Source organism: Branchiostoma lanceolatum, chromosome 5, assembly GCF_035083965.1.
Source record: "Branchiostoma lanceolatum isolate klBraLanc5 chromosome 5, klBraLanc5.hap2, whole genome shotgun sequence".
Classification (NCBI taxonomy): domain Eukaryota; kingdom Metazoa; phylum Chordata; class Leptocardii; order Amphioxiformes; family Branchiostomatidae; genus Branchiostoma; species Branchiostoma lanceolatum.
This window is the reverse complement of record NC_089726.1, coordinates 16476292-16503020: the sequence shown is the minus strand read 5'-3', so window position 1 is coordinate 16503020 and position 26729 is coordinate 16476292. Positions and strand designations below refer to the sequence as shown.

Here is a 26729-nt window from a genome sequence, read left to right as displayed (position 1 = left end):
CTCAGCCTATTGGAGTGTAGAATCAACAAGCGTCATGCCACAACCACATACCGTGTGGCTCACAAACTGCTGATGCCAGCAAAACAGTGCTTCTCAGAAGGAAGGGCAGCCTGTTGTTGTTGCCAAGGTGTGCCATGTGTTTTGTAAGCCTTTCTTACTGCGGCACATGCAGGAAATGGCACAGAAAGTAGGGTAAAGGTCATTTCAATAGTGGAAAATGATGCTTGTAAAGATATGTAGATTAAACCTAACTCTTGTCAAGGTTTTTATTGTTGATTTGGCATGTACAAGTACATGATTGTATGACGCTTGTCTATAGTGTGGCAAGGGCTGCAATGCATTTTTTTAAAATCATTTTATGGCTCCTGCAAAAGGAATTTCATTTATAATTATAATTATTGCTACTCAAATTCATTATGAGTTTCAACCAAAGCAGAAAGAGACATGCAGAAAATTTATCATTTACAGGCAAAGATTAAGTAGCAATACACCTGCTATTATAGTGTTTGCTACCCAACTCTGTCCTGGATGTAGTTCAGGGTCAGGGAAAAAAACATTCCACCAGATTGACAAGCAATGACCATGATGATCCTATCAGACTGCACCGAGGGTTTAGTCTTAGTAAAGTTTAGAAGAGTCGGCTTACTCAAACAGATTTAGCTACTTTGGGTAGTCAGCTGATGTCTGTTTCCAAGGCTTTTCAAATTCAGTATCATGTTTAGCAGACTCTTTAGAATCAGTTTGATTGCTCCAAGGAGGTTATTGCTCCTTGGAATAGAACTGGTTGGAAAAAGACTTGAAGAAATGCAGTAAGTATTGTTCTATACTGTCCTTGAGCAAATCTATGGTCTTTATTGCACTTAAGTGGTAAGAATGATACACAAAATGGTAAGAATGTTGCTATATATGTATGGCTTTACTAATATCTAAGTTTCTATCATATCTATACACTGATGGGACAAAAGTTCATATCTAGATGAAAGTTTACTAACTCTGGTTTGCCAACCCTGCACTGATTTGTAATTTAAACAATAAATGGCCCACCAGCTGATAAAGATGATTTATTGCTGGGTGGAGTTTATAACAGACATTGTTTACAATCAGTGATCACAAACTTTAAGATCTATTGACACAGGGGCGTAATAAAAAGATTGCCCTTTATTTCTGAACTGTATCACAATGCTAAGGGATCATAAAAGAAAGAAAAAAACCCTATTAGCGAGTATCAATATTTGGAGAGCTTTATAGCCTGATCATAATACTGTAAATGCAGAAATGTCGGCAGTAGTTTTCTGGACAAACTTAAAACCACCGCAAACATTTTTTGCCCTCCTACCCCTTTGTCTACTATTGTCTCAAACACGAACTTAAAACCACAGCAGACACTCCATTTTCTTCCTAACGCGAAATTAAAGTCAAGATTTAATCATATGATTAAATCATTAAGTTGAATAACTCTCTGGATGACAATGGTGTTTTCTTCACAGTACTCTCAAGGTTTCAGTCAGGGGTTATCCTACTGTTTCACCGTTTTCTACAATTCTGTGTTTCCCTGGTAGTGGCCGTGATTTCTTTTATTTTGTAGAGGGGGGATGAAAGAAATGTAGTATATATGAGGCTACCAGAAAACAACAAAACAACCCTTGATAGTTACATCTGTTTGGAGTACTCAGCGGCATGCACTGAGCTGTTATAATTCAACTAAAAGTTACTAGATTTGGATGAGTCTTGCAAATAGTCATAATAAGCAGTGAAAGCAGATAATAGCCAAAGCAACAGAAAATTATCAAATCATCAAAAATATCAAACTAATGCAAGGCTCAAAATTACTGAGTTTTTTTTTTTAATTTATCCGGGTGTTCCGCATAAATGCCCAGGTATGACATGAATATAGAATACAACATGGGGTATTCTGTATTGGCCGTCGGGCGATACGACCCATGGTCGGGCCGGTACCTCGGGCGATACGGAATACCCCATGTTGTATTCTACGTTTGTATATGCAGATCTTAACTAACAATAGATGGTAAAGTACATCACATACTAGTAAATGTAATGGACCTGCAGTTCAACCTTCTCAAACTAGGTGTCACTCATGTCAACAATTGTTGTGAATTCAGTAGAGAGATGTGTATGCAATGATCTTTCTCAAAACATTCAAGAATCATGTTAACGTTATAATCATAAGTTCAAGGCTTCACACTGGACACTTCAAATTTGTTGATGAAAAAAACACACAGTAAGAATTCAAACTTCTGCAATGCAGTGCTCTGTCTCTTGAAAATGAGTACTTTATGAGTATCTACAACATATGAACACATCTTAATTAAGGACTCACACACCTATTAAAGAACCTGTCTTGTCTCAGGCTTTGTCTTGTCCTCCACCACGCCAGTGCCATCACCCTAAAAAATTTCTCCTCCTTACCCCCACAGCATCTAAACGCTTAGTATACTAATAGTTTTGCAGTAACTAAATAGAATGATGAAAAAATATTTCTTTTAAACATCGTAATCAAAACATTGATGATAAATGGTAATTAAAAGAACGGACTCCGTTATAGTTTTGCTAATTTTTTCTCTTTTTGAAATATTTGATTAGACTCCTAATTCATTCATGTGGCTGCTGTGCTATGCACTCTGACCTCTAAGCAGCTAGCAGACGCCGCGATCAGTCGGGCTGAAGAAAACACGGCATGAACGGTGATATGCGAGCTCAGCGCCTGTTCTTTATAGCTTCTTCACATAAAGACATCTTTTGCCCTTTGTTACAATTATTTTGTGTTGTATAGGTTGTTTAGAATATCCGTCGTCGACTGTCAAAGCTTAGAAACAGTGCGCCCCCCTCCCACTCTGCATGACCTACTTTTAGTCATGTGGTGAGTGTTTTGATATGTTGCCTCCAGCTTTAAATACAGCATAACGCGTCTTAGCTTCTCTGCACGTGCGTGTACTGTAGAGAAAGCACAGCAAACGTGCTGCTGCAAACGTGCTGATAGCTTCTGAACATAGATTTGAGAAGCTTCTGAAACACGGATTTGAGAAATCGAGAAGTCAACAGACAGGCGACCATCTAAACTGATCAAGTAGCTAACATGACCCTCAAGCTGTCAAAGATTGTTTCCAACTTTCCACAAGAAGGACTGGCGTTTGCTTTCGCCTATGGATCTGGTGTTTTCCATCAGAAAGGGCATAAAGCAATGTCGGTAAGTTACTAATCATGATATCAGTTGTTTAACTTTTAGTACATCAGTTGCATTGAATGTTACCATATTCGGCCTTTTACTTGACATGAGGATCGAAGCACTAATCTCTTATGTTCAAAACTATCTGATGGAGCATCACATACAAAAAATTCTTCCTGTATACATTTTGTAGTTAGTGTTACATTTTCAATATCAAGGATCCATATAGAATACAACACGGGGTATTCCGTATCACCCGAGGTACCAGCCCAACAGCGGGTAGGATCGCCCGACGGCCGTAGACCAACCAACCAGCAGGAGGGCTGGGACTGAGGGTGATGCGGAATACACGGTGTTGTATTTTATTTATGTCATGCCCACCAGAGAAAACACACATTTCAATGCAAAATGCGCCAAAAGTTGAGAAAAGTTTAACAGTCGCACATTCTGACTACCGAATCCAGCATTCAAATTTTGATAGCAGCACACTCAACGCACTCGAAATGCATATTCTATGGAAGATCATGTGACAACCCTAAGTTATCACCCGGTCTGGAACACCCAAATCAAACATTTTTGCGGCCCAGGTATGACATAAATGGAATTATGAAATGATAACAAGCAGTAAGAGCCTGAGGTACATTATCTTAGTTATCAATCTAATAGATACAAATATAAATGTGTAAACAAAGATAATGAGGATGATTTCACCATTCTTAAAAAAACTCCTCTTTTTCAGTTTCGCTGCAGAAACAGATCTATTATGAATTGTCATCTTACTCAACTTACCTGGTTGTGCTCCCCCCCCCCCCTCCCCTCCCATGTAGCAAAATATGGTGGACTTCATCTTTGCTGTGGACAACGCTAAAGCATGGCACAAGGAGAACATGAGAAGAAACAGGAAACACTACTCATTCCTCAGCAGCTTGGGACCTGAGGGGATTGCCAGAGTACAGGAGAACTGGGGTGCCAGGGTTTACTTTAACACACTGGTGCCCTGTGAGGACAGAGTAAGTACATGGTGGTGCTTAAAGGACAAAGACTTCACTGGTACAAGTTCTTTGACAGTCCCCCATCATTTCTAGGGGTCAACAAGAGAAATCCAGGGCTATCCCAACTTAAAATGTTTTACTTCCCACTCATTGTTTGGGAGCCCTTGTTGTCGATTTTCGTTATTAACTTTGTCATTTTATGCTTTGGAAAATATATTTTCAGCGCTTTCATGTCATGGAGTTCAGAATTTTTGTCCATCCTGACAAGCAAATTTTTATCCCAGGATGGGTACTGGAGACAGCCCTATAGAAAACATATCTCTTCATGTCCTTTTTGTGTTTGCTGGTACAGTACACATCTGAGAAGCATATTTGCAATACTCAAACACTGCCCACCATTAAACAGCATCAGACATAATGATTGTGGGAAATTTCTGCCCTTTTTTCACAGGACTAGCAGACTTATGCAGCACTGTGGCACAACCCTTGAGCGTACAATCATAGCAAACGGCTACCATTGTGAAACACAATAAATAAGCTTTCAAATGATGTATATACATGTACAATGAAATTGATGAAGTAACAACAGGGATATGGTCGATCAAATTCAACTTTCAAACATTTTGTGTTAAAGTTTTGATTGTGGGAGCCCTTTTAAAACATTGGTTGTATATCAACATGCATATTGATCTATATTTTTCTCAATAATCAGCCATGTCACATGCTAGTAGATTGGTATAGTGAAGTTGCTGTGTACCAGGTGATATTGATATCATAATGTTTGACAGGATAAGTGCTATTTGTTGGAACTTCATTTACACTGCGCTCATTTACACTACACTTTTTTGCACAGATTATCAAGTATGGAGTCATCAGTACAAGTGACCTGATTGATGATCTCTGTCTATGGAGAACTCTGTACATCAGTGGGCGTCTGCACAAGCCAGTAAGTATTACTGATGGTACAACACGTACTTATGTCACTCATCTTACATCAGGTGTAATGACAAGGTATACACTCAGGTATTCAGCATAACATGAAGTTGATCGTTATCAAGCTGTCAAGTCTTTTATAGGGCTAACAACTAGTACGTAAAGCTGCACTGATGTGATATGCTTCAATGATTGCAACAACTTGGACATGAACTTGTTTCTTTTCTTTTACAACAGCACTGTTCTGTTTCTTTCTCCTCAGGTACTGATCTTGAAAAGGAGAGACAACCCAGCATTACTAGAAGCTCTTCAACAGAACACATCAAGTGCCATGGCTGCAGCACTGCTAATGTTACCTGAGGCATTCACAGAGGAGCAACTGTACATTGCCATAACTAGCCTTTCATATACAGGTTGGTTCATGTACTGGGAGAGTTTAGAACTAAAAAAAAAAGATATCACTGATATTCATAGGATAGAAAATTAAATTTGACCAGCAAACATCTTAAAAACAATTCTCTAGTGGCACATCATATGGTGCTTTTAAATGTGAATTCATTTGCATCTAGTCTGAAAGTGGTACAATTTTCAGCAAATATGACAGATGTTATATGTTTGTATCTCTCACCCTAGCTCTTTGTAGAAAAGCAATAGTTGTGTCTTGTGTAAGCGTTGTGTTCTGAATTTTCATAATCAGGGACTGCTTGATTAGGTTGTGTTTTTGTCATGAGTTGTCAGTTGTTTTTTTCAACTCTTTCCTTCTTGTGCTTCCAATTCAGCAATGTTGATAACACAGATGACATTACCACGTTGTATATCTATATATGTATCAACAAGTGATTGTGTTGTTACAATGACAGGAGACTTCCGCATGATAGTTGGGGAAGACAAGCAGAAGGTACAGAACATAGTGAAGCCCAACGTCGCCAGGTTTCAGGAGCTGTATCATCCCATCTTGGACCATGTCAACCACATTCACTGGCACAAGAAACAGGCTTTTATTGAGGTATTTGTTTGTCTGTTCGAACTGTTGTTTATTCATGAGAAACTTAAATCATCATGCAGGCTGCTTTTCATTGAGGTCATGAGGGAGGAGGTAAGGGTCGGATAAAATATAACAAAGATACGCCTGTCGATTATTGTGTAGTTAGAATGAAACTATGTAACCTTTTCCATTCAAGTTTTTTCAATCTTGTTTGTTACAGCAAGACACCAGTCCCCATGCAGTATACTCACACCTGAACATGCTGCCGAAGACATTACAGGATCTCATCTGGTTGGAGAAGAACCGAGACAAAAGGTACCAGGATACCGAGGAAGTGATGAAGAGCCTTGCTCACAGTGCTGACTACAGAGAGGTTGTAGAAAGAGGTGAGACACAACAAATATCATGAGAATTGTGAAAATATTTATTGTTGTCTTTCTTTCTGAGATGTTCAGATTTGGAAGTGGTGCTAGTGATCTTGTAATGTAAGGAGCTTTGCAATTTATTGATATCGTTCATCTTCACTTCGATTTCATGTTGATTATCAATGGTAATGAATGCTTTTTTCCTTGCAGGAGTGCAAAGTATTGTGAAGAATTCCAGCATAACACAAAGTTTGAAGAGTATTTTAACAGCAGGTGAGGCCAGCTACCTTTTGGTTCAGTGATTAGGCCACACCAATTTAATTTGTTGCTTCTTGGATTTTTTAAGAAAGAAATTGGAACGACAGGGAAATAATAATTTTTTTGTGCAAATTGTCTGGGGTGAAGATAGGGTTTACATAACGAATAAGAGGATTATACAAATTTCAGATTTGTATGGTTCATTTTATTCAATGCACCCCTTTCTTTGATCTAGCACCATAATTTCAGTAACAAATTACCTTTTTGCCATGTAATACATGGATTGATATTGAGAAATAGTTTTAATAAATGAAAAATTATAACTTATGATCAATATGACCACACTTTTAAGGTATGTGCAGGCCTTTATAATCTATTTTGGACTGAACAAATAGTACAATTGGGAGTTAAAATTTGTGAACGGGAATTGTGACCCCAATTTTTTTTTTTTCCAAAATGGGAAAAACAGGACAGGCTATTCGGAGAAGCTAGCCTGGAATCAAGACCTATTATAGCTCCCGAGTCTCTCTCCGCAAATTTTTTGCGGAGAGAGACTCGGGAGCTATAATAGGTCTGGATTCCAGGCTACGGAGAAGCAACAAATTAAATTGGTGTGGCCTCAGTTTGACATACAGCCTGGTTTTGGTAATGTTATTACAGTGTATCACCAAACACATGCTTGAAAATGCCAAAGGTTGCACATCAGCTACCCTCCGCCTACTACATTGTACTTGCTTGCTCATTCACCGATGTTGCAGTTTATAGGATAAAAACTTTGGTGGAGCCTGGAGGCATTTGATCTTCGAGGCAAGCTCACCCCCACCCCACCCAAATACATCCTATTTTGACTTCCACAACTTTTTCAACTCTACTCCATAAGGTCTACTACAAATTATGTACCATCTTCATTTATGATTGTCTTTATTCTTCTCTTCTTCATAGGCATGGTGAAGAGTGTGAGGTACAGTGCAGCAAAACTCAGGAAGATGTTGGCCAGCAAGAGGCAGGCTGTGTCGGTGTAGACATTCTGTGATCTGTTCAGTCCAATACTAGATACATGTGCTAGATACATGTTTTAGAATGTCCTCACACTTACGTTCTAGTTTTTGAAAGTTTATTTGGTTCATAAAAGGTTAGATTACTTAAGGTCGGTCCACATTATGTGGAAATACCATAGCCAGGTTCACAAAGCTTGTCTTGCCCAGAAGGCCTCGTTTTTCTGCAATGGTCTTGTTCGTTCAGATGGTTTATGTAAGCAAATTTGTGACATGACATCTTGTGTTTATCTTTATGCTATTTGTCGCCATGTTGTAAAGAAAATAAAGTTATGAGTTTAATTGTTCTCCGGGACGAACGATTTCCTGGTTGTGTGGTGTTGAGTTCTGGGTCCAAATATCATTCTTCAGTTAGGCTACCAAATGATCTTACATTCTCCATTCACATTAACCCATTCATTCTCTGCCACATCTATTCTAATCCACTCAAAAAGTGGCCAGAACCATAGCAGGTCAATTCAACTTTTTTTATTCTGAAATCTGTACAAAGTTTCCAAATATCGATAATGACTTCTGCCTCGTGTCCGATGTTGAACAGTTCACACGTACAAACAATAGTAATACATTTACAAGTAAAAAACCTGGAAATGAAAGATTAAAATAACCACATATTAAGAGAAAATGCTGACGTCTGAGGTATAATTCCGTGTTGCTTTTGGATCAGCATGATGCTTGGAGTCTTGTAAGGTCTTCCACAGCCTGTTCTGAATTCTCCATACTGAAAAAGATCTATTGAACATGTCTCCCAAACATTAAGAAACTCATGGCACTAAAATTTATTTCTAAAAATCCATATTTTTCATGTTTTTTTTTCATAGGAAAACATACCAAGTAAAGATGTGGTAATATAGGAAATCTAGGAAAAGTTGGGTTTAAAACAAGGACAAAATTTGGTATTGACAAAATTTTAAACACTACTGTTCAGTAATACAGTACTACATTTCAAGCACTCACACCAAGGGGTATTACTTCCCATCCCTGTTTACCGAGTCAGCTAGCTGTGGGTTGTTCTCCTTTCTGACGACGAGGTACTGCAAGGCTGTGACTAAGTCTGGTCTGAGGAGGACCATGGGACTCAGCAGACGGACTGCCGAGTCGAGTTGGGCCAGAGAGTCGGCCCACCTAAAGGACGATCATGGTCAAGAAATAGGTAAACAAGGGCTCTAGGTGACGAGTGATGTGGCTGAGAAATAACCCTAAATGCAGTATTTGCCCTTCACAAACTAGAAGCACCTAAAATAGCAATCCAACTGATGTGACTAAAAGTGACAAATTTCAATATGAACATTTTAATATCGCTTTTTAGTACATTCCCCAGTCTCCAATTTGTTCACCCTGAATCGGCTGTTTCTGAGAGTGATAGTGTTTAGGGAAGTATTTGCCAGAATTGTGTCAAATTTCATACTTGTTAGTCTAACAGAAGTACTGAACATGCAATAAAGTGCAGTAAAGAGAAATTAACATTGGTACACCTGTCAGTGGGGGACTGAGCTCCAAGAGCTCGGCTGTGGTAGAAGTGCCTCCAGCTGTCTCGCAAGGGAGCAGTTGATCCAGAGGGCTGACATTGAATGCAACACAATTGCGTGAGAAACAGAACACAAGACAATGTGGCAAAACTTAGTTACCTTGTAACACTACTACCCAACAACACATTTCAGATACATATGAATTCATACATAGCTCTCACTCTAAGGAAATATCAATGTCACGAAACCAAATCTTTGTTGTACCAATACTAGGACACATATATTCCCACAAAAAGCTGCAGCAACACATTTTTCTGTTGTCACTTTGAACTTTCCACATAACATCAATAACCATTCACAATGCAAATAGATAAAGGAAAAAATTGGCTGCTGCATGTATGTTGTGGGTAGTCTAGAAATGCAAACTTTCTAACCAGTTAGATCTATCAAGTAAGTATTTACTGGTCTATATCTCCACAAGGCAAGTCATTTCATACTTAGAAAACGGTACAAACTTTACATAAAGTACAATATACCTATAGCCAGGTAACTGACTTCCAGCATCAAGATACCCTAGACTTGGAGCTTATGGGGGCCTTGGGAGATGTGCTTTGCTCACAATTCCTCTGCCCTTTCTCCACATGGCTTGGTTTCCGCTCCACCACAAACCAAGCCACACCATCCTTGTCAGCTCAACTGACAACCTTGAGAAGAAACATCATACAACATGAGACCTTGACAATCAATTATACAATTTACAGGTAAGGCACAAATTGAACTCATACATAAATATACAAATACTGATTCATTGATTGATTCCTGTCAACCACTGTTTCCTGAGTTGGGTTACCCCCTCTTGTGGGTGTACTTTCTGACCCGGCTGAAGAATGACCCTAGTCCAAGTATGTCCTCTTCAGAGTCTGATTCGCAGTCCTCGACCCTGTATCTCCAGTCGCCCTTGGTGTTGGGTTTCCATGTTCCCGGTCTTCTTTCCATTTCCACCGCGTCTATTGCACTGCTGAGAGATGTGTGTGTGATTGTGACAACTTGCGCATCAGTTGTGACCTCGTTTTTGTTTAAGTCTCTTTTGATATCACAACTGTCTTGGCTTTCCATTTCGTGGTCCTCCTCTTCTTCTTCTTCCTCGTCGTCGTCATCCCACCGCGATTTAACCGGCGCAAGGGCGCTATCGGTGCACGGTGGATTGTCTTTTGTCAGCTGGAAGTCGCTGTCTTTGGTCAACTGAAAGTCCTCGCTTTCCTCGGCCTCGTATTTCTGTTCGCGGATGGCTATCTGTTCTGCCCTGATGTCCTCTATGACGCGCCTGACGGTGGCCTCGAGCAAGGCTTTCTTACGGAAGTCGGGTGATCGCCTCTTCTTCACAGCAGCTGACTTTTTGCGGAGAGCAGCTGCCAGCAGATGACTGACATTTGCAGGTGACGCACTCTGGTGGGGCGCCATATTTGTTCACGCCAGTCGATATGCAAATGAGTCCTTGGAAACCGGACTTGTCTGCTTTCCACGAAAACAAGAGGAAGTTGTATAATTCTGCCGTATCTACTTCCCTGTGTGCCTAAATCTTCACAGTTTTAGTGAAATAACACAATTTTGTGCTTCTTTTGGGGATGTTAGAGGTCTCTAGGCAGATTTTTCGGTGACAAATACCTCAGTTCGATCACGTTTCTGGGCGGATGACTAAGCAGATACGTGGCACGGCGTGGTCTTTGGCTGAGAACTGTAGTCTTCCGCTCTTCGTCCACACTCAGACGGTTGAATACCTACAAAAAAAACACAAAATTCCAAACTCATAAGTAACCGTGGAATACAATTCGACAAATTTCAACTCAAATCGGTCGGTTATAGACATGGAAATCGAGCGAATTTAACTGCGCCATTCGCGGTGGTTTCACGAAGGTCACATCGCCTGGCCATGTCACTCGTTAAAAAAATTCAAATTTCTTCAACATATACAGCCCAAAACGAGGAAATTATCCAACAGTAACACTCACCTGATGTCTTAGTAGTGTTCTCAGTAATCTTGGATCGACAACACTGCCTTTCGCCGGCAATACTTGCGGGAAAATGCACCAGCTTTCCTTCCTAGAAGAAAACACTTTGTTCTCAACGAGGAAATGTGACGAACGTTCGACAAACGTCATGTGACCTCAGAGCCAATCACGCAATCATCAACAAGATATATCGTTCCGCAGAAAATAACAAGGGGCTTACTTAGCAACAAAAATGATAAGAACTAACCAAAGTACTCATATTTTTCACATTTAACGCAATAACTCTTAATTCAGGAACGTTTGTGATAATGACATTGGCAATCTTTACGATGAAATTGCAAGAAAACATTTACATAAGCCGCGGAGGACGAGAAAGATGTATGAGTAAACCGGTCTGCCGCGGGAAACTGGGAAGGGTGGTTACCGGGGTGACGCAAGGGCTATTTTTGGCACAAGACCTGCCGCAAAATGCATTTGCTGTCGTAAACGCTCCATGCAACATCACAACAGCAGAGCAAGAAGTCTGAGGCTATCGACAGGATGATCCTGTCAGCAGTAGAAAATCATCCTGTCAGCTGGCCATGAGAAAACAATTCTACTATTAAAATCAAAGAACCCACAAATTATAAAAGAAGTGGATAAATTCGTCTCCCATTGCCCCGAAAGAAGAAGTCAAACCCAACAAAACTAGCATCATGTACACTTTAGATTGTAGTCTAACGTTAGATGTTGCCCTTATATCATTGTATTTTTCAGTATCATCTGTCTTGTTTGTACTTCCAATTAGCCCTCGGGCGTGTAACGTTACTTGCAATAAACTTTATTTATTGGTTTATTGAAAAATGATATATGTACCACAATTATGAACTGTGCTTTAAAGATTGAAATATATCTTCATCCAAAAGTTCAACAAGTAGAATGCCGAAGAGAAAACCAAGGCAACAAATCTCCCTTTGTTTGTCTTCTTTTCTAAATCCTTGTTGACTTCTGGCAGAAAATACCCCGAGATGACTTTTGAAAACTTCACTTGACATTTAAAACACCTAGTCTGAATAACGCAAACTCCCACTGTCCGGGGGTTTTATGGCCCCAGTCCCGCAGGCTGACCGGTTACGGGCGGCCGTTATAAGCGCGATATACAAACACCTGGCAAGAATGAACCACAACCGAGCATCTGCTTGAACTTACAAAAGCCCCAGGAATCGCCCTTTAAAGTTTAAATGTAGCGCCGCTTTTCCTGATTGGTCATTTTTATGACGTCACGGAAAAGTACCACATACCATCCAATGACAAAGCGAGAAATCCGTCGCTGAAATATGCATGATATGATCATGATGTGAGGTTGTCACGCCAAGCTCAGAGCTGATCGTGCGTTGTGTTGTGACAATATTACGGCCAGGATCATTGTCTGGTGACGTGCCAGATTGGAACAGATGCCGGGGAACGCAACAACAGCAACGCAGCACGAACCTACTGTAGTCGGACTCAAGTTTTACTTTGCTGTGTTCAGCGCGCTGCCAGTCAAATGAACCATGTCCAGCTTTCCTCTAAAGCAGGTATTTCCACCACCTGGCCTTGACTATTCTGCAGGAGCGAAACTCCATGACAATGTAGAGGCGAGGGGCGAAGGGGAGGGGGGCGGAGGGGGGGTGTCACTGTGGATGGTATACGTAGCTTGTCTAGGGTTGAAACAGGCCATCTCATCTGTACTTGGACTTATAACTATAACGTTAACGTTATAATTTAAAGGTAGGTACGTAGGTACCGGTTGGGTTGGTTTGTGTTGGGTTGGGGGTTGCTTGAAATCTGCCCAGGTCAACTGAGTCTGCAGGAGGGTCCAATCAGATTGATCAAATTATTGCAAGATATCTGTATCGGTATCTACATCTATATAGCCGGTATAACCACCCTTCGGCATACCACACCAGCTTCGCAGGCAGGCAGTGCGGCAGCAGCTATGTAGTTATGTTACACTGAACGATCTATCACATCTAACCTTCACATTTCTTAAACTGCATACATTTAAAGATGACCTACTTAAATGAGGATGCCTCTACAGTACTTGACAATAGCGAGTTACTCTCAATGATAGTTCTAGGAAAATGCACTTTTTGCTGATGACTTCTTTTTGCACTGGGTCGTTTGTGTAGCCAGCCTATAACCATTAGGCCCGTAAATGTACACACACACATACAGGCCATACACAGTCAAGTTACATCAAGTGTCCATTGAATTGTAATTGAATTGTTTGGGCCATGGTCTGAGTTATGACACCTGACTCTTAGATGAATGAAGATTGTTGTAATGTATACAGTATTTTTGTCTCCCTCTCCACCTCAGCTGTTGGTGATTGGAGGCATACTGTTCACCCATCACTTTGGATCAAGTGTGATATTTCCATTCCTACCCTTTCTCACCCATGACTTTTTCCCTTACCTCAAATCGAACCAGTTAGGTAAGTAACAGTATATTTCACAACACCAGTCCTTACGCATCCCTAGCCTTGATATTAGCATTACTAGTGGTGCGTACCTGAACCCGAGTTTGGGTTTAGGTTCAGACTCGAGTCCAAAGGTTAAGGTTCAGGTTCGGACTTGAAAGTCTGGACTTCGAACCAATGTAATACTAGTATGTGTGCTACAAACATTTTTTTCCTGTTTCATGTAAAATTGCATATCAGCATATATTCTACATGCAATTTGAAAACTATAATATGCGGAATTATATACAGTCAGTAATTAATGCAGAAGTTCAGTTTTAAACACAAAACAGCAATGTTTTCATATTTTTTCCAGTGCAAATTTCACGATCTAAGGAACCTTTAAGATGGTTTAAATCAAAAAGGAGTGTAAAAGCGAAAGCTTTTTTTCAAGTCCGGACTTGATTCCAGATGTTTAAGTTTTTTTGGACTTTGGACCAAAGGTTAGGAACAGGTCCAGAATAGGTCCGGGGTTTAGGTACGCACCACTACTCATTACAATCATGTGTCATCCTCATAGTACGCTGGCAGTCCCACTGACCAGCTTATACAGGTGGTTTGTGAGTAATTCTGTGTGAGGTGTGTGTCTGAGCAATACAGTGATAGCGAGGTTAAGCTATGAAAGATGGTACCCAGACTACTACATACAATTCATGTTCAACCAAGTCCTTTATTTGAATGTGTGTGACATATACCAATGTTATAATTATAATCAAATCTTATACAACTGTTGTTGATATTGAGTTTGATGGACTTGCTGAGGTGACAAACAAACATCAGAACAAACAGTATCAATAATCAACTTTGACCCTTTTGGTCACAAGTGTTTTGTATTCTTCTTGTCCTTTCCATTTGAGTAGGAAAAAAATTTTTATAAACAACTTTACCTTGTCCCTAGATTTATTGTTTTATATACATTAAGTACTCAAAGTTTGGTTGTAACAGATGAATTACAAAATGTATTACTTCGATGACGGTAACTTGTGCGTCTCTTCTGTTCCAGGCTACTATGCAGGCTTCCTGGCAAGTGCTTACTTCACAGGCAGCTTCTTTGGGAGCTTCATGGTAAGAGCCAGCTAGAAAAGTCAATGTCCTTAGAGAGTGCAATGAAGTTTTACGTGCTGTACCAGATACACATGTATTCTTGTTCCTGTTACCTTGATCATCATGATCAAAAGTTAAGTCTTGCTTCCCTTCTCACCCATTCAAAAGCAATAAGAAAAGTATCTACTGCACCCCGAGCCTGACTAAACCGTGCTCATAACAGCCCAATTAAGCCCCGCCAGCAAGGGATTGTGTAAACACAGGCTAATTGGTTTATTCCCTGTAATACAATTTGTTCTCTCACGATAAAACAGTCATAAACAGAATGCGGGGCAAAATAGAAGCAGAACAGAACGATGCAGAAAGTAGAAAACAGAATATAATCATCAAAACATGGCAATACTACCATAATTGAAAAGCACTAGTCTGGAGGCTGCTGTATATGTGGTAAATATGTACCATTATAGTTTCTGTGTGTCTTGTGACACATAATGTATAATTCCTGCTACAGGTTAAGCTCAAGTAGATAGCATCTGTCGTGTAACTGCAATAAAAATCCATGTCAACTTTTTCTCCCCAGAATTGTCCTCCCACTCTTTCTTACTGTTTCCTGTGCTCTTTCTTCCAGTGGGGCCGGCTGTCTGATTTCCTGGGTCGTAGGTACACACAACCAGACTTCACCTCCTGCTCAGTGGCTAACATGACGATTTGTTGACATGGATTCAAGTGTGTGTGTGTGGGGGGGTGGGGGGGGGTTGCCAGCTGGATGGATGGACCGATGGATGCAGCCAGCTCACTGCTGATCAGCGTTAACCAACTCAAAGCCTGCCAACACAAAGCACACTAGGTTTTGGCTGATCTGGCTATAATTTAAATGCTAACAACAGTCTTTAGAATAGAATTTGCCCCCTCCCCACTTGTCACAGTTTGATTTAATGACTATTCACTTTCTACTGAAATCAGCATTGCTATTATCAACCTACTTTTGAACTATATTTTTCTGTTGTATTGAGTTTATTTATAAACCGTGCAAATATTTGGTTCAGAAAAAGAATATCAGACATATGGGTTGCATTTCAATGCAAACTTGTAGTTCTTGCACAACTGTGTGGCCTAATGGCTGTAGAAACAGAGATGGGCACTGTGTAAAAACCCAAAGGGGCGAATACGCCGCTCCCGGGATTCGAACCTGCGCTAATCCCGGCTTGGGAATCCAACACGCTAACCACTAGGCTAAAAGGTCCGGACCGGTTAGACTGGTTAGTGGAGTTTGATCCCCACTGTTACAACTGCCCTATACACTGAAAGATGTCAGAAGGATTTCAACTTAACTACAAGTGAAAATCACTCATCCATTGTTGTTAGCCAAACCATTGACCATGCTCCTGTCTTGTCTGTTTCAGACCCATCCTTTTGTGTGGCGTAGTGGGGTCTATGCTGAGCAGTGTGTTTTTTGGGTTCAGGTAATTGATCGTGTTACACTTTTCTATGGCAAAACAATAAATAGGTATAGATATGTTTAGAAAGCTCATTGCTTGTAAGATTTGACCCTAGCCCTAGAAGCAATGAGGTTTCTTATTGTTTCTTTTTTGCCAAGCTGTATTGTGTTGGACTGTACATTTTGGTTAAGAAATATGACCCCCCAAGTTGGATTTTTCCAGATGTGCATATTACTTCTGGACAGTGCCATCCCTGTGCGAGTCATCACACAATGTCAGGATGTTGAAGGTGACAGGGACTTCAACAATCAGATCTGTTACTATAGCCTGCAATCCAAACCTATCATAGCTCCCTAGTCTTGCGGAGCGGAGACTCGGGAGCTATAATAGGTTAGGATTGCTATGTGTTTTTTTATTCTGAAATGGCAGATTCTTTTTTTTTTTCCACCCACCCCATGGCTGCATGAGGCTGACAACAAACTGATACATGTACGTACTCTGATCCCTTCATGTTCTTTAGCCTTTCCTTTGGATGGGCAGTAGGAGCCAGGTTCCTGTGGGGCTTCTTGGATGGAAACCTTGGAGTGGCAAAAACCTACCTCTTTGAGGTATGTTCAGTCTCTTTGGTAAGGCCTGATAGAAATGTGTTGCCGGTTACCTGACCAACCCTAGGAAAACCCCATCAACCCTAGCCTTTTGGGGGTCGACAGGAAACATAATATTTTCGATGTTTAGTGATGAGTGTTCCAATATGTTCTCTTCATTTCTGTTCCATTATAAAACTGTGCGTGTACAATGTATATGTATGATTGAATTTCGATATTGAAAATACCAGTGTCAAGTTTTACAGTGTTAAATAGTATATTTGTTGGATCACTTTGGCAAAACTCTGAAAGAAAATGATCGTAATTTTCAGTGAAATGTAAACTTTTAATCACAGTTTCTGTATGTTGTTGTTCTGCAGCTGTATGTTATTGACATATGATACTCAGATAATGCATAATGATAACTGTAACAGTTGATATTGATGCTGCATTCTGCTTTACAGGCCTCGGATGAAGTGTACCATGCATTTACATTTTCCTTGGTGGGAACAACAAGTGGTCTGGGCAGACTGGTGGTAAGTTTAACCTTCTCCCTAATGCCCAACCCTGCGCCCAGTTCAAATTTACTGCCAAAAGTCTATCTTAGCAGGAATGAATTTTCTTGTTCTTGTTTGATGTTGGAGACGTGACCTTGGCTCTGAAGTTCTTGCCGGTGTGTAAGTTCACACTGTACTTTCTCGTGCAGATGCCACAAACTATTGCAGCATGTTATTCTGTTATTACAAGCTAACAATATGAGTAAACACTTCTATTCTTTGTTCATTTACTCGTTTGTTAGTTTTAGTCTGTATATTTTGTTGTTCTGTGATAAAAAGACATAGATAGATAGCCTCATAATGACCTAATTTGGTAATTGGGGCCAATACACATCAGCAATTTACAAGACTAGTATGCTATAAACAGTAAAACACAAACCTATGGTGAAGGGACATAGTGACCTTAAAGGGACGTATTGTAGAATCTGGTTGGCAAATATTCAGAATTTGACAAATCTACATTCAGATTCACATTTGTTACTTATTTGTTACTTATTTCCAACATATTCCCGTCATTTTGTTACATTTCCATCATTAATAAACGACTAAAAACACAAAACGTGCAAAATCTGGCTTATTTGCATATAATGTAGCAAACCCTGTTTTTCAATATGCAGCGTAGAACGCTAAGAAAATCCGAATCGACCGATAGAGCGTCATAGGAAAATCACCACAAGTGAACAAACTTCAGAACGTTGTGCGTTCGATCGCGTGTTCGGCGATGGTTCGTCAGAATGTTGGACAAAATGGCGGACAAGTCAAGCGGCGGTCACCCTGTGGATTGCGTATATAATTTTTATATATTATTAATTCTTTGACGTTCGCACGATACTACAAAGTCGCATCCATACGTGATGAATATTGCTGTGCAGTGTAATAAGGTATATTCTATTAATGATGTAGAAAGATAACCAAAAACAGTGAATTTTGTTATATGTTCATGTTACAATACGTCCCTTTAAGTACAATACCTCTAGAAAGAATCTCCATGCATACCGGTACTCTACATTCTATGGTTCTACAGGGACCCATAGCTGGTGGGTTTCTGTCTTGTCCTGCTGTACGAATATCAGGCTTAGATGTCTTCATCTTCAGAAAGTTTCCTTACCTGCTACCTTGTCTTGTGGCAGCCTGCCTTGCAATCATCAATCTAGTAGGTGAGACTGCAGCTTTTTCAGCATTTTATTAAGAAGATGTAAAGAATACTTTAAGGAATGTTGTGTCTGCAGTAAATACAGGATCCCATGCATAGTCTCAAAATTGTTGATTTGTATAAAGTAAAGCAAGTGTTTCTCTCTTGTCACTATAATTGTTTCTCTGCCACAAATTCTTGATACTCTATAATGCTTTAAGTTTGCACTGATTGAATTTTTTGGCAGGGAGAAAATGGAGTGTTCCGGGTGGTTTAAATTTTCAGTTTGCTGTTGAAACAATAGAGGCACTACAGTCACATAATGTAGACACTGGCAGTTTTATGGACAGCCAGTCAGAAACCAAGACATAGGCTAGCAAAAGACAGAACAAGATTTTTGCGGTTTAAGTCCGCAGTGAAGAGGTTACCGCAAAAAAATGCAAACATGAAATCACCGCAAAACATTCACGATCTACTCTAAGGGACACCCATATGTCCCTGTTTCTGCAGCTTCTTGCTGCTTTCTGAGGGAAACCCGGTGGAACATTGATATGAGTGCCCAGCTCCCTACATCCACAGACAACAGTGTAAACCAGAGCCTGTTGGGGCCTGAAGAAGACAGCGGGATTGATGCACAGAATGGGGAGGAGGAAGACTTGGAAAGTGACCATGTGAGTATAGAATCTAAATATATTGTATGATATAGTCCTGAAGTGCGGGTATGCCGAAACACCTCAACCGAGCTCAACCGAGTCTAAAATGCAGTGTAAATGGGGCAGGGACATTTTTTGACGCTCTGGATACATTATATATGCACTTATGAATACAAAAACAAGCAGCAAACTCTAAGTATAGAAGGGATTTGTGGCCGCCATATTGGATTTTCAATGAATCATAACACACAACTTGCTTTTATTCGAGGCTGAAAAACACTTTGTGTATAGTTATTATGAGTGGATCACGATGAAAATGTATTAAGTACCTGTACCCACCATTTTATCGTCTGTGAAAAAAGGTATAAAGAATTCCCCATGCAGACCCCAACAGTGAAAATCCAATATGGCGGCCACATTTATTCTATCTTGGAAACGAGCGGAGAAACTTATAAAAACTGGTAAATACTTAGAGTTTGCTGCTTGTTTTTGTATTCATAAGTGCATATATAATGTATCCAGAGCGTCAAAAAATGTCCCTGCCCCATTTACACTGCATTTTAGACTCGGTTGAGTTCGGTTGAGTTCGGTAGAGGTGTTTAGGCATTGGGCTGAAGTGCCATTATATAAAAGTCTGCAGTGCTGTTTTTGTGTGCAAATCAATGCTTCTATTGGTGTTCCTTTGAATTTTCTAAATAAAAACACTTCTTCATGAAAATCATGAAAAGGGATCTCTGTCAAGTTGGACAGAAAACAAGAATGCAAGAGAAGATTTTCAATATATTTTTTTGCCTTTTGTTACCAGTCAGATGAGACCACAAGAATGCAGGAACCCCTGACTGCACCAGCAGAGGAACAGTCCAGTCTCCTGCTCAGGTGCTGCTCCCCATGCTGCAAAGGAATCTATCAGCGACAGACACAACAAGGTTAGATATCACACTAAGATAGTTATACCTCATTACTGTTCTCTTCATTCCCCGATGATGCGATGAATACATTTTCATATTAGAAGTTTTTAGAGACAATGTAAGAAAGGATGTATGCAGTAGGCTAGACTCTTAGTAATAATCCTTTTTAGTATTACTTCTTTCAAACTCTTATCCTACCTAGTGGTATCATGGATCTTGTTGTAAAAGTTACTATTTTGTTCCTTTGCGTAATCCTAAATAAACACAACTATCCGTCTGTCCGCTTGCAGGAAGGAATCAGGATGTTCCAATACGAAAGCTGCTGAAGGACAGGAGAATCATACTTTCCTGTGTTCTGTATTGCCTTTTGGGATTCTCAGCAATAGTCACTAATGAGGTAAGTTTGAAGTTATGTATGAGGTGTCGTGGATTGCATTGAAAATGTTTAAATTACTCTCATTTTGACATTGACATTAACTATATTTGTGACATTGCATTTCAATTCACAGTGCAATTTCATGTGCAAATGAAGGAACACAATAACACAAAGTTGCTCTGCTCCTACGTACCCTTCCTAACAGTTGCTGCCACTGCTGCTAGTGTCCAATCATGAACATGGTGGCTACAACTTTGAAACGTCAGAGATATCTCTGGTGCTCACGGGGTCAGCCATTTTTCAAATTATCAGTCAGGTATGTCTTCAGCTAGGCTATGTTCACCATTTCAGACCAATCGGCATATGCCGGCATCCATAACAATTATTCAACAGTCGATCACACCCACTCACTCACTCACTCACTCACTCACTCACTCACTCACTCACTCACTCACTCACTCACTCACTCACTCACTCACTCACTCATTGATCGATCAATGTCCAGTTTATAATCCATTGTCCTTGCACTTGATTGTTGTTGAGGGATTTAGAGCAAATTGTCCTGAAAAGTTTTTTTCTAGCATTAGAAATCCTGCACTTTCCACAATCTGGTGATAAATAGATATGTTTTGTATCTCATTCCTATCATTACATCAAACATTGTTTTATTTTTCCAGCTAGTTGTCTTCCCCAACCTGGCCAGGAAATATTCCTACAAGACCCTGTTCAGAGCCGCAATCTTCATTTTCATGATCGGAACAGTGTGTACACCCTTTATGAACCAAATGACTGGTCCTATACCTGCACAAGATGGAGAAGTTTTAATACAAAATGCCACGGAAATACTCCCACATTACAGTGTGACACCACCAAGTGATCTTACATCTCAGCAGCCTGCACCCAGCGTTCTGAGATTTTCGGCAAGAGAGACAGAATTCAACATTCTTAAAAGCAATAATGACAGCGACATAGGCAAGTGCAGACTAGATGGCAAAGGTGGCAAGACCCACGTTCCTATAGCCGATGTGCCTGTTAAGGTCTGGGCTGTTGTCGTGTTCACCACTGCACTTGTTATTGTTGGAAGGTAAGTGACAGATTTGTGACATTTTTTTTTAGTTCTACCAATTGTGGTTCTCTTGTAAATACTAAATTTTTTACTTTGTTTTGGAGCATTTTGTCACAGATAAGATTAAAAAAGTGCTAATTTGAATGTCTCACAAAATTTCTTAGCATTAAATTATACTGTCATTGCTGATTTCCGCAGGGTCTCAAGTTTCACTGCAATCATGGTGATGGTGGGCAACTCTGCAATGGTAAGCAGAGTCCCATTTACATGTCATTAAATATACACGTATGTTGTCATGCTATCATCATTGTTCTTGCTGTTACTAGTATACTTGAATTGATGCGTTCAAAAATTCATATTGTCCGAGAACCTTCAAATACTGTAGTAGAATCGTCACTAAATAGCTTTAAAGAACGCTTGCAGTCAGATATGCAAAGACTAGGTGTGACAGGCCGTTCAGTATAATATGACCAGCTGCTGTCGCGCCACATGCCTGCGAAGCTGTTGTGTTACACGGAAGGGCGGTTATACTAGCTATACAAATACAGATACAGATGCTATGGATCACAGAAATGATGCCAAGTCTTTCAGATTATCATCTTTTTATGTCATTTTCAAATGGAGGGAAGGGAAATGATAGGTGGAATATTTGGACTATTTACAGCCCTACTTCCGAGGAACAGTTAATGGTATCTCCCAGTCCTTGGTGGCTCTGGCACGTCTGCTAGGACCAATCGTAGGAGGGAACCTCTTTGCTTGGACAACTGAGAATGGTAAGGCCTCATGAGTCCATACCTGCATTACATGATGATTTACTCTTTATCGGGTACTGTTTACTCCAGCTCGGACATGTTGTAAGGGATTGCATTTGTCATTTTGGATGGTGACGTAAAGTCGGCGGCCCTGTGTATGAGGAAGCTTCAGGCATAAGCCTCAAGCGTCAAACCTCTGCACATAAAAGAGCCTAACACACTTATCGAGAAGAGCAGGGGTGACCTGGTATGCTTGGCCAAAAACGCGAGACGTAGCGAAGCTGTATTGCACTTCTAGCTAATGAAAAAGCGTCATGCTTGGTCCTCAGTCTGAGGTTCGACAGCTTTACCTTACTGTGTATCAATCAAATATCAGTGTGTGTTGCACCACTGGTGTTTGATCACCTGTGTCTGTTTAGTATTCATGCCAGGTGCAAGCTCCTATTTTTACATTAAGCAAACCTGCAATACTGTGCCAAACACCATCTACCTGTTGTCGTCAAACATATTCAAAGCTTCAGCCGTTGTGAAGCGGCATTGCACTACTAAAAGTAAAAAGGTAAAGCAGGCATCCTCAATTGAGGTGAAGCATGAAGCTTTTTCAAGTAGCTAGTGGTAGTGCAATGCGGCTTCGCCACGGCTCGCGTTTTTGGCCAAGCACACCGGGTCACCCCTACTCTTCTCGATAAGTGTGTTGGGTTCTTTTACATGCAGAGGTTTGACGCTTGAGGCTAACGCCCAAAGCTCCCTCATACACGGGGCCGCCGGCTTTACGCCACCATCCGAAATGACGAATGCAATCCCTTACAACATGTCCGAGCTCGAGTCGACCACTGAGGATCGAACACGGGCCCTTAGGATCCACGGAATTTGATTCAGATGGCAAAGCAGCGGGGTTGCGTTACCGCTTGCACCACGGGGACACTACTAGCTACTTGAAAAAGCATAATGCTTCACCTCAATTGAGAATGACAAGAGAAGAAGAAAATACATTTTAATTTGTGATTTCCCTTCTCTTTATAGCCTGGAGTCCCGCCAGCCTTGTTAGCTTTGGCCTGCTAGCGGATGTTGGGAGACAGCTAAAGCTAACAAGGCTGGACTCCAGGCTATTCTCTTTGATTGTCCACTGTTGACAAGGCTTTCATTTTTCTATTGCCAAGGTCTGCCCTGGCCGTTGAACTTCCACCTGGCCTTTTACCTGGCAGCATTGGTAAACGTCATCATCTTGTGTCTGACCTTGACACTCCCCGACTCCATCAACAAGCCCAGGATGGAGGACATTGGGGAGGACATGGAAGGAGACATCATAGATGACACATCAGTCTTGTGCAACCATGGGGAACACGAAGAGCAAATTGGCAGTAATAGGAGAATTTCAGTTATCACATAGATATCTCCATTCTTTGCAATATGACTGGGGAACTGTATATCCTATGCAAATTAGCTTGATGGCTCATCATTGGTCAAGAGTTGGACATGCGCCTACCTGATAATTTAGGTCCTGTTTTGTATTAGCAGAGGAAATTAATTTTGTGTGGGGTCGTGTAGCGTAATGGCAGTGTTTTCGGCCCAGAACCTGGTGGTCCCGGTTTCGAATCCCCTGACGCCACCAATGTTGTGCCCTTGGGAAAGGCACTTTACATGACTATCCCCACCCCACCCAGGTGTAAAAACGGGTATATTATGTGTGGGTTACAAGTTGTTGAAACGTTGCAATTGTGTGCAATATGTCCAAATACATAATATAACATTATACTTTATGTTGCTGCTGTAGAATCCATTTTCATAGGCTTAAAACCAGCATGCATACATGTTCTAACCATTAGAATTTGTCAACATATAAGAAAAAGAGGAATGCCATCATGATGGTGTTGATAGAATTTATTTTATCACACATCAGGATTGAAGTATTACATTATTTTCAAAGAAATCATAAAATTGTGGATTTGTCAAACAAAACTCTGAACAATTTTAATGATATCAAGGCATCAGCTTTGGCACATACTAACCATTCAAAACTAAGGTACTATGTAATAAGAACATGTCGTTACACTGTTATTTTATTTATTTAATTTATTTTAACAACTACAATCTTTATTGGCACAACAAAAGTACAGCGACTTTCATTTTACATGTACTTACGTGCACTTGGTACAGTTAGTACTACATGGTCAATGCTGACCAACGGAGGCCATATATATCAGTACTACATGTAATATATTGCTCTCAGACTCCTTTTTTTCGGAGGGGAGGTGACTTTTGTCCATGCTGCTAAAAGCCGTACCCCGTGTAAAACAATCTGTCACTTGGTTTGATAAGGGTACATAGGGGCTGTGTCTCTAGTCTTTCGTAAATGCCTCAGGTAACTTATATGATAAGAAGAAATAATTGCCAAGGTGTGGCCAGCAGGTGAATGGTGTAGTTGCTCAACTATCTATCAAGAAAGGTTATTTGAATGTAATGCAGAAAGAGTGTAATATAAATATGTAAATGTTGAAATTTGATCCGTATATGATAAGGCTAATCTAGAAAACATATGTCAACGGTATTTATTAATATTGTATTGCTGCTGTTTATGCCAAGTCCCCACACATTCCTCTTTATTTATTGTTTTTATCTATTATTACATTTATTTATTGCATTCATTTGTAGTGCATCACTGCGTTAGCCCTTACATAAACTGGAAAATATACATATACATTGTATCATGATGAAATACCTGCCATGCCAGATGTCCTTTATATAAGATTAGTGTAACTTTGCAATTTTTAACACTGAAACGACAATCAAATTAAGCCACTGAATCATAACAGAAATTAGAATTGTATTTTCACATGGACAGTTGTATAACTGTGTTTTACACTGATCTGTGGTAATAGATGCAAAAACATGTATTCACAGCTGCAAAGGAAATCAGTTATCAAGAAATCTTTAAAACTTTAGATTTTGTCCCCATTCATTGTAAGGCTTTTCAGTCATCCGTTCCAAAGTTTCATAGCTGATGTTGAAACGCCATCTAGTGACTAGTGATAGTACCTCAGCCACCCCACCTCCATCAATTGTCACAAACTGCCTGCATCTCATGGTGATTCCATGGTACTGAAGCGCCATCAAGCAGCAGCTAGACACAGTCAAGGGAGGGAGTTAGTGACTGCAAACTAGATATTCAATCCGTCAATATTGGAAGAGGTTAATATTGTTACTCAATGATTATGCAAATGAAGTTCTTATTTGCACAATTTACCTCCGCTCTGTTCCACCTTTGTTGTATAGATCAAAAGCGACCTCTTTTAATCGCTGTCAATACTGCAGCAAAAAGTCCCAACCAACACTACACAACACAACACAACTTTCATTTGCGAGGGCTGTAGCAGCGACCGTTACTCATGGACTGGACTGCACAGCCAACACAAAAGACCGACGTCTTCTTAGGCCAAGGAGGTTTAAATACGACAAATGGTAAATGATGACTGATTGTCACCGACCTGCAATGAATACTACGCCAGCTAGGGGTCCCCACTACCACGTCAGTGAGACTATGTCCTTCATGCCAATAGTGTTGAAGACGAATATCACTTTCTAATGATATGCCCTACCTATAATGATGAAAGACAAAAGTTAATGCAATTAATTACAAGTAAGTCGAATATTACCCCGCGACACTCAAATACCGATACTTTCAATGTACTTTTATCTTGTCCAGATTCCCTATCTATCCACATAGGCCAATATATTCATAACGCTATACACAAAAGAAACTGTACTACTCCTAAATGAGATTTGACGAACGTAAAGTCGCAAAGTAGCCTAGAAATATGCAATGTGTTATCTAGAATAGTTCCGTTTAGTTATCACTCTAGATTATATTTGATATAATAAAGTAGTAATTAGAATTGTGGAAAAATAAACATAGATTGTATATGTTAAGTGTACATTGCCATACATTGTCACCGATGCAACTGTTGTGCAAATAAAATCATTCATCATTTAATCATTCTTCAGTGATGAGACCCAACAGATGGTTAGCCTCCACCAGGCCCTCCTACGGGCGTATGAAGCATAGAATTCGGCAGAAAATGGAATAATTAGCCAGTAGAGTCAGTCCACGGTGAAGATCACATTTCACCCTGGCAAATATTCTCCCTATAGTCGGCGTAGTTAGTCTGGTTAGAGACTAACAGATGGTAACGGTAACAATATTTTCCCAACAGCTCAGCAGATACATGTAGTAGATGCAACTCGGTTGCTTGCACTTTTTTCGAAGGAAGGCATGCAAGTCATGGGTATTGAACAGAATAAATGTTACTGGCTGAAGATCATGCGCCATAGGTTATGTAACTGCCCTTTTCAACTTAAGTTTTTTTGGTTGACCTTGACCAAGTGTGTTCCTAAGGGCTTCTAATGTTGTGTCATTTACGGCGGGCCGGCTACTAAAGACTTCGTAGAGGTTATGTTGTTTCTGCTTTAGGCCGATAATAGCATGATTCCAAAT

At 40.2% G+C, this 26729-nt stretch overlaps 3 protein-coding genes across 5 annotated transcripts; 2 read left to right on the top strand and 1 right to left on the bottom strand.

The window, feature by feature from the left end:
• Positions 1-2756: 2756 nt before the first annotated feature.
• On the top strand, positions 2757-8054 carry LOC136435457 (phosphatidate cytidylyltransferase, mitochondrial-like). The gene is made up of 8 exons (XM_066428975.1): positions 2757-3205; positions 4012-4194; positions 5030-5122; positions 5372-5522; positions 5970-6115; positions 6315-6480; positions 6670-6732; positions 7660-8054. The coding sequence occupies exons 1-8, from the start codon at positions 3095-3097 to the stop codon at positions 7737-7739; spliced, it is 993 nt and encodes a 330-aa protein (XP_066285072.1). The 5' UTR covers positions 2757-3094; the 3' UTR covers positions 7740-8054.
• Positions 8055-8225: 171 nt separating this feature from the next.
• LOC136435458 (uncharacterized) lies at positions 8226-11385 on the bottom strand. Of its 3 annotated transcripts, XR_010755846.1 has the most exons (4): positions 11248-11385; positions 9775-11016; positions 9245-9330; positions 8226-8894 (listed from the first exon to the last, which is right to left on the bottom strand). XR_010755846.1 is itself a non-coding variant. In XM_066428976.1 (2 exons), the coding sequence occupies exon 2, from the start codon at positions 10697-10699 to the stop codon at positions 10085-10087; it is 615 nt and encodes a 204-aa protein (XP_066285073.1). In that variant the 5' UTR covers positions 10700-11016; positions 11248-11385; the 3' UTR covers positions 8226-10084. The 3 variants fall into 3 exon arrangements, 1 of the variants encoding a protein (XP_066285073.1); XR_010755845.1 differs by having other exon boundaries at positions 8226-9330; XM_066428976.1 differs by having other exon boundaries at positions 8226-11016.
• Positions 11386-12563: 1178 nt separating this feature from the next.
• On the top strand, positions 12564-25179 carry LOC136435456 (uncharacterized). The gene is made up of 16 exons (XM_066428974.1): positions 12564-12803; positions 13588-13702; positions 14730-14791; positions 15399-15430; positions 16174-16233; positions 16730-16817; positions 17258-17329; positions 18375-18507; positions 18993-19153; positions 19941-20061; positions 20334-20440; positions 20625-20735; positions 21097-21503; positions 21684-21732; positions 22150-22258; positions 23398-25179. The coding sequence occupies exons 1-16, from the start codon at positions 12780-12782 to the stop codon at positions 23625-23627; spliced, it is 1881 nt and encodes a 626-aa protein (XP_066285071.1). The 5' UTR covers positions 12564-12779; the 3' UTR covers positions 23628-25179.
• The last annotated feature ends 1550 nt before the right edge of the window (positions 25180-26729 follow it).